The 14,718-nt window shown below is 58.1% G+C and overlaps 1 protein-coding gene across 7 annotated transcripts in view; it reads right to left on the bottom strand.

The window, feature by feature from the left end:
- STEAP3 (STEAP3 metalloreductase) overlaps positions 1 to 14,157 on the bottom strand; it is a 44,355-nt gene extending 30,198 nt beyond the window's left edge. For 3 of the 7 annotated variants that reach the window (XM_008258479.5, XM_089329329.1, XM_089329328.1), the window contains exon 1: positions 7,940 to 8,090. In XM_008258479.5, the coding sequence (XP_008256701.4) occupies positions 7,940 to 8,045 (106 nt within the window). In that variant the 5' untranslated portion in view covers positions 8,046 to 8,090. Of the gene's footprint in view, positions 1 to 2,220; positions 2,420 to 5,235; positions 5,447 to 7,939; positions 8,091 to 8,594; positions 8,711 to 13,945 lie in introns of those variants that run through there. The other 4 variants (XM_008258478.5, XM_089329330.1, XM_089329327.1 and 1 more) reach the window with 4 other exon arrangements.
- Positions 14,158 to 14,718: the final 561 nt, after the last annotated feature.

Here is a 14,718-nt window from a genome sequence, read left to right as displayed (position 1 = left end):
CTTTCTGGGGGGTCCGCCCAGTCTCCTTGGGGTGACTGGCAGATGTGCAGTCTCCTCCCGGGCAGACTTCCCTCCTGCCTGGTCTACCGCCTTGTCCCCGGCCACTCCCTACCCAGATCTTGGGCTTTTGTTTTTTTTCCTGCTCAGGTCACAGATTTAATCCTTTTGCCTGCAAAGTCCGTTCTCTCCAAGGAACAAGTGTCAAGGTCCAACAGGAAGGCTCAGCTCCTCTGGAAGGCAGAGTTCATGGGCAATCCTCCCATTCCTTGGCTCCTCTGCAGCACAGGAAACAGGATGGAGCCAGCCCATGGCAGTGGATGGCCAGGGCTTAGCCCTACCCCCCACCCCTATAACCCCCACACATGCTAACCCTACAGCTAACACCTCTGGGAAGAACGACATGGCTTCCCTGACATGCCTCAGTCAGAGACGATGAATCACAGCTTCCATCAAGTCTTTGCTACTTCATGGAGCTGAACTACATGTCCCACAAAGTGGAAAACACATTGCATATCCCTCTGCTGCTCCACACTCTGGCTCAGCAACCCAGGGCGCTGCAGAGCCTCAGCTGTCTCACCCTTGGGACTGCTGCTTGCTCCCTGGCACTATCAGAGAGCACTGGACTGCCTATCTCCAGCCCAGGAGAAGATCAAAATCCAAAATCCCAAGTACACTTCCCACTGCATGCGCAAGGTGAAGTCAGTGAATCCATTGGAAATCGGGGACAGTCTGCAGGGAGGAGAAAGGGGCGGGGCTCTCCTGCGCTCGCAGCCCCACAGCCCGACCACCCCATGTAGAAATCTTGAACACAGGGGGTGGCTGGGCAGATGCCACTCAGCACCCAGCAGAGGCCTGGCCCTGGTGCATAAATGCAGAGAAGTTGCCACGCACGAGGCTGGCGCACCTGCAGCGTGACCTGCAGAAGGCTGTCATTACTCCCACTTGGCAGGTGAGCAGACTGAGGGCCAGACAGCTGGGGCAACCTCCTCTAAGCCACAGAGCTTGGGTCTACTGTGCCTCAGTCCCATCCTGTGCCTGCATTCCCGTGGCCGCGGGAGGGGTGAGGGCGTGTGGTGGCCATGGGCATGAGTAACAGGCTGTCACCCAGTCAGCACCAGACTCAGGCATCTGCTCACTTCCTCTCTACGTTCCCTCTACTCTTGGGGCCGCGTGAACTCACATCCTCCAGTCTCCCATTCCCAGGCTGTTTCTGCAAAACTGTGGTGTCTTCCAGCCCAGATACCCTACGCCGGCAGCTCAGTCCCCAGGCCTTGCTCCTCCTGGGTCCTCTCAGGTTTAGGGGTCTGGGAGGCTCCACCTGGCCCTGGGTCCCTCTCCCTCCCCAGCACCTGGGCTTCTACAGCTGACTCAAGGGGATAGACGACAGAGGGTTTGAAAGCCGGTGCCAGTCATGCATCCCAAGAGGTGCATCTGTGTTTTCTCTGGCCATTTTCCCTTTCTGATGGACTCAAACATTTTACATTTTCTGCTGACACCACCTGGAATTGTTATCTAGACATGATTTTTAAAAATCGTTATATTTGTAAAGGGAAGGCCAAGAAGTTGCTGTAAAAGAGAAGGCGGCCCAGGTGCACGCGTGCGCGCACACGCACGGCCATGCAAGCTGGGTCTCAGGGAAGACAGAAGTTTATCACCACACCACTTTGCAAACTAAAAGTGAATGAATAATTTATAGAGCTCTTTACAAACACTGAGATTTTCAAATCATTCTAGAAAAATCCGGTTCAATTACTTGCAGCAGCAGTTCCGTGATAAACCCATGCAGAAATGATTACCAATAAGTAAAATTTATAATCCCCCATGGACTTGCAGTCTACAGAAATGCATCGCAAACATTAACATCTTTGAAAAAAAAAAAAACACACACACACCAGAATGCAGAAGGCTAGTGGCTCTCACTAACCAAAGGCACCGGCTGTGATAAATCCTCAAACTCCTTTCTTTGCAAAGGCTCCTAACAGCCAAGACTCTCTTTCTTCCAAAAGGGGCCAGGGACATGGAGAGATGATACAATTTCTGGCTTTCTTTTAGCAAGAGCCTCATGAGACGACATCCCTTTCCAGGCAGACAAGTTCTCTGGGAGGTGTTGAGTTCTTCCCTCCTCCCTGGAGACACAAGGGCACAGCCTGGAAGGCCAGTGGGTGGTGGCAGTCCGACACTCCCCACACCCCCCTGGGACCTGGACCCAGGCAGACTTACCAACAACAGGCAGCTGCGACATCAGGCCGACACGAGGGGCTCCAACCCGGTCCAGCCTGACTTGGGTTCTGACCTGAGGTTTCCCAGGTGTGTGGAGAGCCGGGCTACACCACACATGCACCCCCGCCAAGCAGCCTGCGCTCCAGCTCCCGGCCACAGGGACGGGACCGGGAGTGGTGACTGATGCTTGGTCAGAGAGAGCACTGAGAGAGAGAGACGGGCTCTGCCCTGAGACTTCCTGTTTGGGGAGGAAACCTCACTGGTGCTAATTAGTGGCTCAGACTCAAATCCTTCTGCCACAGGAACCGAGGGGGACGGACAGCAGTGCCCGGGATGCATCGAGCGAGTCAATGTCATCCCTCACAGGCAGACACACCCCGCCACACACAGACACAGGAGTGGGGGAGGAAGGGGGCGGAGGCAGAGAGAGAGAGAGAAAGAGAGAAGAGAGAGGTGTTGATTCTTTAGGATACAAAACCCAACATAATGCTGCAGAAAGTGGTAATCTATCAATTCCTGCAGGGGCGATGTATTGTATGCACCATGGCCTGTTGCTGCTGGCCTTAGTGAGGATTCTGCCAGCTTTGGGGGCTGAGCAGGGCTTCTCTGTCCTCTGTACTTGCTACACAGTGCTCATGGTGAGGAGGAAGACAGACAGGCAGACAGGAAGAGCCACAAATACAAGACTACACCACCACAAGGGCAGGGCGTGGATGGCACCGGCCTTCCAGTCCACCCTGCAGGCCAAAAGGGGTTGGGAGGCTTGCAGGCTCTTTTGTCAGGGAAATCACGCCAGGGCTGCGTTGCTTCCGTCTGCCTGCGGAAAAAGCAGGGTGGCTCCGCGCAGTCCCAGGCACCGGCTGGCCGGCCGCGTCCCACCAGGCTGTGGGCAGTCTCACTCTGCTATGACCAACAACCCCGGCAGGGGGCACGTGGGTCTCTGATGGCTGTGGCCCCTATGGTCTGTCTCTCCTACTCAAGCGACGCCTCCTGTGGGTGGGTGCGGGTCCTCAACTCTTCCTGGAGCCCAGCACGGGCGGCCAGGATGCAGAGCCTGCCTTCCCCAGCCCCTGGCCCTCTCCACCTGGGCAATGCCACCGCTTCTACCTTAGGTCCCGGCCCATCCAAATCCCTGCGTCCTGGAGGACGCAGCCTAAGCTCCTGGTGCTTAGGGCACCTCCTCTGTCCCCAACCACCTCTCCCTGTGTGTCGCTGGTGCATGTCCCTAGACAGACCGGGTGTGAATTCAGGTCCAGCCTTGTACCAGCAGCAGGACAGTGAGCAGGCTGCTTTTCTGCTCCGCTCGGATGAGTGTGACCCTCCTTCAAGCCCATGTTACTGGGAATCGTCCTTGTTTGCACCTGCCCTGCTCTGCTGAGGGCCACTCCCCACACGGGGCCCCCGAACCGCACTCCCTCTGCTGCTGTGGCTGCTCCACTGTCACTTGGCACTGTCAGCTATGGGCAGGGCCCTGGGTGCCCTCGCACCGTGCTCTGCTCACCAGGAGGCCCTGGACACTGATTGAGCCACTGGGGCTCATGCAGTGTGGACAACCACTGGTAAACACTTGGACCCACCAGAGACATCTGGAAGCTTACAAGGCAGCTTCCTAGCACCCCTGATTCAGCAGGTGGCAGGGCGGGGAGGCACTCGGTACTCTGTGTTCCTGTAAGTGCCCCTGGGTGGGTTCCAGACCCCTTGGGAGAAGCTCCCAGTGGGGGAAACCACGCTTCCTTAGGAAAGCAAACCCACCAGTCCCATGGACAGAAGCTCTCAAGCTCCCCACAGGTCCTGGAGGGCTCCCGGTGGGCGGTGGCACCTGCTTCCAAGGGGGGGTCTTACCTGGAGCTCCCCTAATTCTGGAAAGCCCCTTTCCCTTCTGCATTCCACGCATAGCCACAGCAGATATGGTCACACGGGAGGACAAAAGGCAGCTGCGCAGGAACTCACAGCAGATGGGTGTTGCAGGGTCCCCCAACTCCAGCCTTCTGATCCAGGAACACCATCAGCACAGGTCTTTCCCAGATGGAAGCCCACCCATTCCCGGCCCCCTCCCCCATCATAATCCCTGCCTGCCAGGCCCAGCGCGGGCTCACCCCTTCCCTCCCAGAGGCAGCTACCTCCTCATTCTGGCCAATCTGGAGCCACTGCCAAGGGCCAGCCACAGAAAGCCTTGGTCTCACCACCCACAGCTGCCCTGGGCCTTGCTCATACTCAGGCTGGGGCTGATTTGCTGGGTGACGTCCCCCACCCCCTTTCCCACTCCGTCCAGTGTGCTGCTGACCACGTGCAGACTTGGCTGGTCACCCAGAGAGCCTACACATGATGACAACAAGCCCACGTGGCCTGGCAGTCACTCCCCAAGCTTTGTGTGAGCGCGGTTAATGGGAAGGGCCACGCCTCCTATCCTACGCCCGCCCGTCGTGCCAGCTGTGGGAGCCCTGCTGGCTGCAGGTGAACCGAGAGGCTCCACCCACCACATGAAGCTTAGTAGGCCTACCCCCAACGCCCAATTATGCCCAGGATCAGTTTTATCACCTTGGGGTTGGCTTTTCCTCCCCAGTTTCATGTCCTAAATCTGATAACTCAAGAAGGCTTAAAAGGGGCTGCTTGCTTAGATCCCACCTGGCTCTCATTAAGCAGGAGACAAAGACAGGGCTAAGCCGCTGGCTGATTGCAGAGCAGTCCGAGCCCACCTGCTGCCTGGCCTGCAGGTGACCATGGTGACGCACGAGGACAGCCTGATTGGGAAGTGTTGCGAACTAAGTAATTCTCCAGCGACAGGGAGCTTACGCTGCCAGAGTGTTGAACCCTGATCTAATCAGAGATGAGTTCACGGTGAGCCGGCCACACCTGAAGAGGAGCGAAAGCTGCCTCTAGGCTGAGGAGCAGGAGCTTCTGATTCATTCACTTGCTATCCTGCCTCCGGCCCTGAAAGCAGGCACCATGGACACGGCCTCCAGCTTGGGGGGTGGTTGGGGGAGGAGACTTTTCTACTTTCCAATAGGGGCTCACCTTAGCTGGGGTTCCTGGGTCTCACCCATGCTGCTCCCTCACTTGTGTTCAGAAATATTCAGAGGGTACGGGTGTGACACGCATTCTGCCAGGAGGCCCCTCTTACTGCAAGGGGCCATGCTTGCTGGACAGGCCGGTGGGCCTGCAGGCAGAGGGCAGGGGGAGGAAGTGAGGCTTCTGTGGCTGAATGTTTGGATACCACCTAAAGTGCTCCCTCCCAAATAGGAAGGGGCTGGCAGAACAGAGTAGGCGTGGAGAAGATGCACCTGCTGCCTCTGCCCCGCCCCCGCCCTCCGTTCCCCCCACCCCCAGGAGGCAGCAAGAGTGCCAACTTGGCCTTGGGGATTTAATGACTACTTCAACTGGCAAACTTGCTTCTTCTAGATCAAGAGGCCAAGTCCAATCCTGGTCCAGATGCTGGAAAGTATCTCATGGCATGCTCGACTTCCTGCCCAGCCCAGGAAGAACTGACCAGGCTCGCTAGGGAGGGCAGGAAGGGGTGGATGCAGCCTCACCTGGAAGGCAAGGGAACCCCACGTCCCTGAATGGCCTGCTTCCCTCCACCGCCCTAACCTGCCGCCCCAGCCCGCTGAGGTTTTCATTTGTAGGCTGCACGGGGAAGGAAGCAGGTGCACAAAGTTCTTTCTCCAGGCTGGGAAGCATCAACCAAGACACTGAGCTGAGCACCCTGGGACTTGGCGCCGAGGCCAGCTCTGCGGCGGACAAGGGGACCCTGGAGACTGCTTCCTGGGCCTCCGTTGCCTTCTCTAGGGAACTGAAGGGTTCAGACTGGAAGAGCAATGAGCCTGGAAGGGTCCCAGCTAAGGGCTCTGATGTTTACTGTGCCCCTGCACCTCCGCACGCTATACAATTAGCACCCCCTGCCCCCACCAGGCGGCCATTATCCTCCCTGTTTTACAGAGCTATCATGTTCCAAGTCCTTGGCAAGGTTTTGCAGATGAAGAAATGCCGTTCAGAGAGCTGGGAATGGTGGGTCCCTGGGGCTCCAAAGCCAGGCTCTCTCCTCTACAGTCAGCTGCCTGCTCCCTACCCAGCCAGCGCTCAGGCAGGCAGCTTCCGACTTGAGCTCAGAACTTTCCCTTTTTAACTGCCTGAAGCCCCACCCTGCACTCTGATCTCTGATAAGCCCAGAGAGAGAGAGAGAAGGCCATGGAACAAGCAGGACAGGAAACGCGAGCAGGAGAGGAACCTACATGTTGGACATCTCCAGCCTGGAGAGTGCACATCTGTGGTCCCAGCTCGACCAGGCCAGGTCCTGGGGACCTTAGCAGGGGAACAGGTGGCCCTGCCTGAGCTCTCTACAGGCCCCGAGGCCAGCATGACTCCGTGCCAACTCTGTCCTGTCTTCCCAGGTTGCCTGCCTTAGGCACTTGCCCTTAGTTCACGGCCTCCTTGAGCAAACCTCCTTCCCTCACCTTCCTCCCAGTGTCACCACCTGCCCCACTACACCCATTCACTCATCAGACTTAGGCACCTGCTCCCTACCGGCCCCTCTGCAGGGCGCCGGAGTCAGAGGTGAGTAAGACACAGCGTAGGCTCTCTGGGTGCTCCTGGCTGACTGGGACATGGGCATCTGTAGTTTTAACAGACCTTGAAAATAACTGAGGGGGCCCACCCAGGTGAGACCCTTTGGTCTGTAGACAACCTGGTTCCCAGCAGGTAGGCTGGGACTCCGTAAGCTGCCTGGATTCTCTGAGGACAAGACCTGTCTCTCTCCCCAGGAGAGAGCTGCTGAGCCAGACACACCTGGGTTCAAATCCAACTCTGCAGCTTGCTAAGGCGTACCCTTGCAGTCTTTCTGAGGCTCGGTTTCCCTATCTGCCCACACAAGACAGCAATGGCGCCTTCCTGTTGTCCTTAACGGGGATGTTGTATACCAAGCCTCAGCCGGCTGCCCAGCACACTCCTTATCGTGCAAGAAACGCTTGCTATTAATTTTACCATGGCCACACTCGGATGGATAAAAACGCCTCCGGGCGGTATTTCCAGAACCCACCTCGGAGGCGGGATGCTGGGAGGCCTCGGCGTGCCCCCTGCCAGGGTTCCAGTCGCCCTGGGCCCCCATGCGAGTGCGCCTTCCCTTTCATCTGCCCAGTGTGACCAGCCACGCCTCCCCGGGCAGTCCGTCCCCAAATTTCGGGGAAATGAGCCAGACGGGGAACTTTGCCGGGAAGAGCTCTGCGGGCAAAGGCAGCGGAACACAGAGCAGCCCGGGTTGGGCGTCCCCGCCCCCGCCCCTGCCCCTCGGTGGCTGGGAGTCCTGGCCAGGAGGATCCATGAAGGTCGCTCCCAGGGCTGCCGACCCCGGGGACGGGCGGGCCAGGGCAGCGGGGCACCGGGGACCTGTGGCTCAGCAGGGACCGCCACGAAGGGCGCTGCCTTCAGCTCGCTCACCTCGGCACGCCCGCTCCCCACTAGTTCCTCCCCGGACCTGCCGACCCCGCCCAGTGCAAACGACTAACGTCTCCGGAAGAGCAAGCGCAAGGGCTGAGACACCCGCGCCCCGGCTTTGCCGCCGCCGGGCGCACGTGGCGCGGTCCCAGGGGGGCGGGGGAGGCGTCCAAACTCGTGGCGGCGCCCGGGCTCCGCGCGCGCGGATGGCGCAGGGTGCAGCCGGGTGGGCTCCGGGGCTGGGGTCCCGGCACAGCCTAGAGCTGCACGGTGACCAGGGAAGAGCACTCACCTCTGCGGCCCGCCGCTCGGAACAGCGGTGGCGGCGGCTGCAGGTCCGCGGCGGAGGCGGTGGCTGGGCTCCAGGCTCCTCCTCTCCGCGTGCCCCACCCACCCATGAGGGCCGGACCTGCCCGGGAGGTGGCTGCCCGCCAGCCCGCCGCTGCTTATCCGGCTCAACCACCTTCCGGGGGCACGATCCGGTAGCCCAGGGTCCCTAGTAGCCGCCCCGCTCGGAAACTCCGGCGACCACCCTCCCTCTCCGGCCCAGCCCTTCGCGACACTTCCTCATACGCACGTGGCTAAAGTGAGCCGAACTCCGAGACCCCTCTTAACCCGGAGGAGTTCAAGCCTGGGCAAACTCTGATGCCCCACTCCCACGCCTTAACCCGAGGAGCCTATGTCCATTCTTTGAACAGCAGTTGAGTGGCAGACCAGGGGCGCAGGGGTGGGGCGAGGCCGCCAGACCACGGGGTCCTTCCCTGTCAACAAGGCTGCATGCAGGCCCTTGTGGCCCTGGGGCCATCTGGAGCCGGGAGCTAGTGGGCGGCCTTAGCATCCAGGAGCTGCTGACCGCACTGCCTCAGTGTCTAGACCTTGGGGGCTCCAAAACCCCACCCTGCCCTTGAGAGGTGCACCTGCCCTGGGCACTGCTCCCCGCCCCTCACCTGGCAGCCTGCGGTGCGCTGAGCTGGGAGGAGTGCTCTTGGCCACCTCTGGAGAGACCTGGGCAGTGGGCTGAAGCCCTGACTCATCTAGGGCTGCTCTGGCTGCTGAGATGGCCCCTCCCTTTACAGGTGGGACACGGACATGGGGGGAGATGCAGGGGCGGGGGCTTTGATAATTAAGGAGGGTGCTGAATTCACCCAGCTTCTGGAAGGCCGGGGAGAGGGAGTTTCCCGGCCCTTAGGAGGCTTCTGGAATACTCCTGAAGCAGGATGCAGATTGCATTAGCCCCGGATAAGTAGCTGCAGGTTATTCTTCAGAAGTCTTCGGATCCTATTTTCCAGGAAACCAACCTGTGTTGGGCAGATAAGACCAAGAGAGGCCAGAGGCAGGGGGCCGGGGCCTCAGGAATAGCTCACAGTCGGACCCCAAGAGGCAGGCAGGGTGTGGGGAGAGGAGAGATGGGTTGGAGAAACTGCTGTGAAGGGCGTCTCCTCTGTTCTTCCACCTGCTGCAGCCTCTGTGAGCAACTCCCCCCTCCCACTCACCTCTCTGCCTCTGGCTTTGAGTGCCCTCCCCTGCCAGCTCTCAGCTCAGCCAGAGCCCAAGGCCCAGAGTCTCTCCTGCCTCTTAGGGAGCCTGCAGCCCACTCTGCCATGGGGTGACACCCACTCTGAGCTCCTAGGTCCTTCATCATTCGCTGTGCCAAGCAGTGCTAGGGACGCAGGTGTCCCATGCTGGCCACTGGCCTGGGGAAGCCAGGTCTGGCCAGCGGCCTCTGCAATGGGTTGCCATCTTTTGGAAGAACAGAACCAATTCCTAGGCCCCTCTGTCACCACTAGCACAGTGCCCCTGCTCACACAACACACACAGAGGAGTTCTTTAAATAACCGCTGTGGCTGATGGGAGTCTCTGAGTGTCCTTCCTGGGGTACCAGTGGAAGGCACAAGGAGATGGAGCTGGGGAAATGAGGGTGCTGGGAGGTCATCCAGCATCCTGGGTGGGATCCTAGGAGCCTTCTAGCATCTCTGGGACATGGTGAGTTTCTCTGGGTTGGGGGGCTCCCCATGAGTTGGAGAGAGAGTTTAAAAGCTGAGCTGGCAGAGGTCTCCAGAGGATTGCTCTGGGGGGCCGCATGGGCTTGTGCTAGAGAACATTGAGGGGCCCCTGAAATGCACAGGTAGGCCTGCTGGGACCCACAGGCCTTGGTGGATGGAGCTCTATCCTGCTGCCGGCCTTTGGGGGCACGCCTGTGAGCCATGCCTCAGGGACTCTGAGTGCCCTGCGTGTGACCTTGTCACACCTGGCGCAGGAACTGTGGAAGTCTGAGGATTGAATTCTCCCAAGCAGAGGAGCTTTCTACTGCTCCAGGAAGCCAGGGCCTGCGCCCAGATTGGTTGAGAACTGCTCAGGCCAAGGGTGGGGTGGGCAGAGCCTTCCCTCTAGCATGTTGGCAGATCCGATTACTCCTCTGCTGCTCAAAACCCTCCCAGCGCTCCCCAGGGCTCTCAGAGCAAAATCAAGTGTGGAAGGGCTGTCGGGGCCGGCCTGGCTGCTTTCTGTGCCCTCCTCTGATTGTCCTGCCTGCTAATCATATCAGGTCAGACAGCCCTCGCTGCTCCCTCTGCTTGACCCCAGGTGTCCCGCAGCCCCTCGCTTCCTCCTTCAAGTCAGTGCTGAAACATCATCTCCGTGACACCCACCCTGGTCACCCCATCCCTCACCCATGCTCCCAACTGCTGTGGTTTGCGTCCTGTTGGGATTTAATTGCCGGTGCAAGGTTACTGGGAGGTGGGCCAAAGGTCACAGGGACACTGCCTACATCGTGAATGAGGGCTGTTACTGTGGGGTTGATTTAGCTCTCTCTCTCTCTGTCACTGTGTTATGATGCAAGTGAGACCCCCGCCCGATGCAGCCCCATAATCAGTTTCCAGCACTGAGACGCAAACATAAACATTGAGTTTTCTGTTGTAGCAGCGGGAAACAGCCGAGACGCGAACACACTGTGCCTTTGCGCGCTTGCTGTTTAGCAACCATCTTCCCCCGTGGAAAAGCGAGCTCCTCATGCAACATTTTTTCTCCTCTTACTCACCCCCTGGGTATTGTTATTGCCTAGAGCAGGGCATGGCACATAGTAGATGCTCAGAAAAATAAACCAATGGCCGTGTTTCAAAACGTTCATGGAAAACAGAACTAAAAGATTCAGTTTCTTTTGGTTCAAAGATCTTTGAGATTCAACAGTGCCCAGCAAGAGAATCTAGACTCCCACTGTGGCTCAATGGAAGAGGGATATTGTTTACTGTGGGCTTCTTGGCTTGATCCAGCATGCATAGGCCAGGACAGAGCCCATCTGTGGGGAGCAACTCGGACTAGACTGTTACTGGAATTAAGACTTATTCTATGCATCTGCTTTCCCACAATATGGCGCTGAGAAGGGAGTAGCAACTTCTACACAGCTGCCTCCAGTTCAACCAACAAGCTGCAGGAGCTGCTCCTGATTGGAGGAGAGCAGAGTACTCGGCGTGTGGGTAGCAGAGTTGGGATTGGTGGAAGAGGACTATAAAGGAGGAGAGAGACAACATGCACCAGGAACATCTAAGAGGAACACCTGTGCAGCCCCCGAGAGAGCCGGCCGGCGGTGTGCCGCTCCCCTGCGGAAGTGGGGAATGTGGCCAGGGGGAACTGCCCTTCCACGGAGGTGGAAGGGATGGTAGCCAACCCGGGAAGAACCAGCAGCAAACCCGGGGAGGGCCGAGCAGACGAAAGAACAGCGCAGGGTCCTGTGTCATTCCTCCACGAAGAGGGGGAGCGACACCCATCCATCTCACAAAATATTCTAGTTGATTATTAAAATGAGATGGTCACAGCTGTAACTCTGACTTTCAAATAAATAAATCTTTAATTTTTTTTTTTTTTGACAAGCAGAGTTAGACAGTGAGAGAGAGAGAGAGACAGAGAGAAAGGTTGGTTGAGAGAAAGGCCATTGGTTCACCTCCCAAATGGCTGCTACTGCTGGCGCGCTGCACCAATCCGAAGCCAGGAGCCAGGTGCTTCCTCCTGGCCTCCCATGTGGGTGCAGGGCCCAAGCACTTGGGCCATCCTCCACTGCCTTCCTAGGCCACAGCAGAGAGCTACACTGGAAGAGGGGGAACCGGGACAGAATCCGGTGCCCCAACCGGGACTAGAACCCGGGGTGCCGGCGCCGCAGGTGGAGAATTAGCCAAGTGAGCCATGGAGCTGGCCAATAAATAAATCTTTAAAAAAAATGAGATGGTCACAGACAGTCGTGTGTCCCCATGTACTGTGAGAGTCCTGCCAGCAGTCAGGCCCCCTGGATCTGGTGTTGCATGAGCCAAGTGGGCTCAGGCTATGGCCCCAGAGAAGCAGCCACTCCCCCATGCTGCCATGACCGGACACCCTGAGACTCCTCCTAGCTCCTGGGATGCAGGAAGCTGCCCCCGTAAATGAGAGAGGCAGGAGTCTGCGTTCTGAGTGCAGGTTCCTGCCGGTGATTCAGGCCCATGGAGGAACTGCTTTTGCCATCACCTTGAGCCAAGGTTAAAAACACACCAGCCACACCCGGAGCGGAAGCAGGGAGCAGCCCTGCGAAGGGTCTTAGGCGAGCTGGCCAAAGTGTGCATGGGGCCTGGGAGGAAAATTTCCAGGCTGCGTTTTTCTCGGCACATAGCTGGGAAGCAGCGTCATAGATAGCATGGCTGTGTACAAGCTGTGTCTTCTGGGGGCTGGAACCGCCTCTCCCCCATGCACACCCCAAACCTCCCTGCGCCCGAGTGGAGTAACAGTTTGCAGTGGCACCAGGCTGCCCTCCTTCCGCCCGCTGTTGAAACCTGAGCTCTCTGAGCCCAGTGTAGGATCCCTGCAGCCACAGGGAAGGAAGCTTCACCTGTGGCCAGCACAGACTGTGGAGAAGTTTCTAAAGGCAGGGGTTCAACAGAGCATGGGGGCCGGGCTGAACACCACCAGCTGCCCTTCTAACGGGGTTCCCTCGGCACACAGTAGGTCCCAGGAAACGTTTGTGTCAGATCCAGGGTCTTAGATGGGGACCAGACCCAGGTGGCCAACGGGAAGGTAGGGGCATTTTCTCCACCTGGGAGCAGGTTCATCCTATCTGTGTGCGCTAATCCAGCACCGCCTTCTCAGTTGGGGAGGATTCGAAAGGCCCCAGACAGAAGTCTGGGCATTAGTCCCTCGCACCACCCCAGGGGTGGTGCCCTCTGGCTTGGGCGGTTTCAGAACTTCAGACTGTCAGGCCTGCCCCGGGCCCCCTGGGTCAGATGCCCCTGGGGAATTATATTGCACACTGAAGCTGGAGAGATGCTGAGTCCATAGCAAACTGAACACCTGGGTCAGGGTAGACGGATAGAAACCCTGAGCCCCGCACCGCTCACTCTTCCCAGACTGAGAGTCCAGATTTGTCTCTTCCCTTTCTTAGGGTCCTTGTGAGCTGAAGAGCCTCATTTCACCTGTTTCCGGTTGTCCAGAAATATGGGGTAAGCGATTTGACCCTCTGCAACACTCAGTACCCAGCAGACAAAGCTCAAAGCACTAAAAAATACTCCAACACAAGCAGGCTTTCTCCTTTCCAATAGCTGAGCACATTTCCCTCGTCACCATGGCGGCTGGGAAGCTCACACTCATGCACACGACTATATTATTTTGATCAAACACATTTAAATTCTACTTTCTTTCCCCCCAGTCCACGGCTTTTCTGTACCTGGACTACTAGTAGTAGTAGCCTTTTGGGCTTTTCATGGTAAGCTGTCTCAAATGGCCTTTGGAATAAGCCGACCGTGTAAGCAGAACAAATAGGGTGGCCGGCGCCTCGGCTCACTAGGCTAATCCTCCACCTAGTGGCGCCGGCACTCCGGGTTCTAGTCCCGGTCGGAGTGCTGGATTCTTTCCTGGTTGCCCCTCTTCCAGGCCAGCTCTCTGCTGTGGCCCGGGAAGGCAGTGGAGGATGGCCCAAGTGCTTGGGCCCTGCACCCCATGGGAGACCAGGATGAAGTACCTGGCTCCTGCCTTCGGATCAGCGTGGTGCGCTGGCTGCAGCGCGCCAGCCATGGCGGCCATTGGAGGGTGAACCAACTTACTATCCACTCTGCCTGTCAGAAAAAAAAAAAAAAAAAGAACTAATAGGGTATATCTATCTGTGCACTGTGGTGGGCAATCCTCCCTCTCTGCACCCCCTCCCCCTCCCCCGTGCCTGTCGTGATCTTGCCACATCCTCTGCTGCATTTTGAGAAAAGGACAGAGAGGCTTGGAGATGGATGCATCCTTGGACTTGACCAAGGTCCTCAGTCCAGATCCTCCCTGCCCAAAGAGGCCAGCTTACCAGGTCTGGTGTTTGAGGCGCTGTCCTGGGTGTTAGGTGACTCTCCGCAGCCCAGACCAGGGACCGTGGGGCAGGGGCCCAGAGCTCCAGGAGCCTCCTCTGCCATGTCTGCGGGTGTGCTGCTCCCTCCACTGCTGGGACCCCCGGCTGGGTGCCTGGAGCTCACTCAGCACAGTGACCAGTGTCAGCCAAGACTCAGGGACAGGCAGGTCGCAGCCCCACCCAGCACAGGCGGGGCAAGCCGGTCACTGGCCTCAGGGTCTGCAAACACTGGGAGGTCAGGGGCAGAGATAAGGCCTCCCTCCAGGGCAGGGGATGTCTTTGCCACCTGCCTGGTTCTTGTTGGTGTTGGCCCCCACGGGGAGGCGAGGGAAGAGAAGTGACATTTGGTGACCTTGAGGCAAGCACTGGGTGACATCGAGAGCACTCTCCTTTTTTATTTATTATTGGTTTGAAAAGCAGAGTGAGAGAGAGAGTGAAAGAGAGAGATCTTTCATCCGCTGGTTCATGTCCCAAATGGCCGCAACGGCTGGAGCTGGGCAAAGCCAAAACCAGGAGCCAGGAGCTTCTTCTGGATCTCCCACGTGTGTGCAGGGGCCCAAGGTTTGGATCATCTTCCACAGCTTTCCCAGACCATACCATGGAGCTGGATCAGAAGCGGAACAGCCTGGTCACCTTTACTCCCCACGAAGTCCCTGCAACGTGAGTGAGGTCAGCCCTGCGTCACCAAGGAGGAGGCAGTGACTTGCTGGCCTGGCGCAGTGAGGAAACGG

Source organism: Oryctolagus cuniculus, chromosome 3 (assembly GCF_051225735.1).
Source record: "Oryctolagus cuniculus isolate XC-2025 breed Fujian yellow rabbit chromosome 3, ASM5122573v1, whole genome shotgun sequence".
Classification (NCBI taxonomy): domain Eukaryota; kingdom Metazoa; phylum Chordata; class Mammalia; order Lagomorpha; family Leporidae; genus Oryctolagus; species Oryctolagus cuniculus.
Note: the sequence above shows the minus strand (reverse complement) of the source record. Positions and strands in the feature narration are given on the sequence as shown.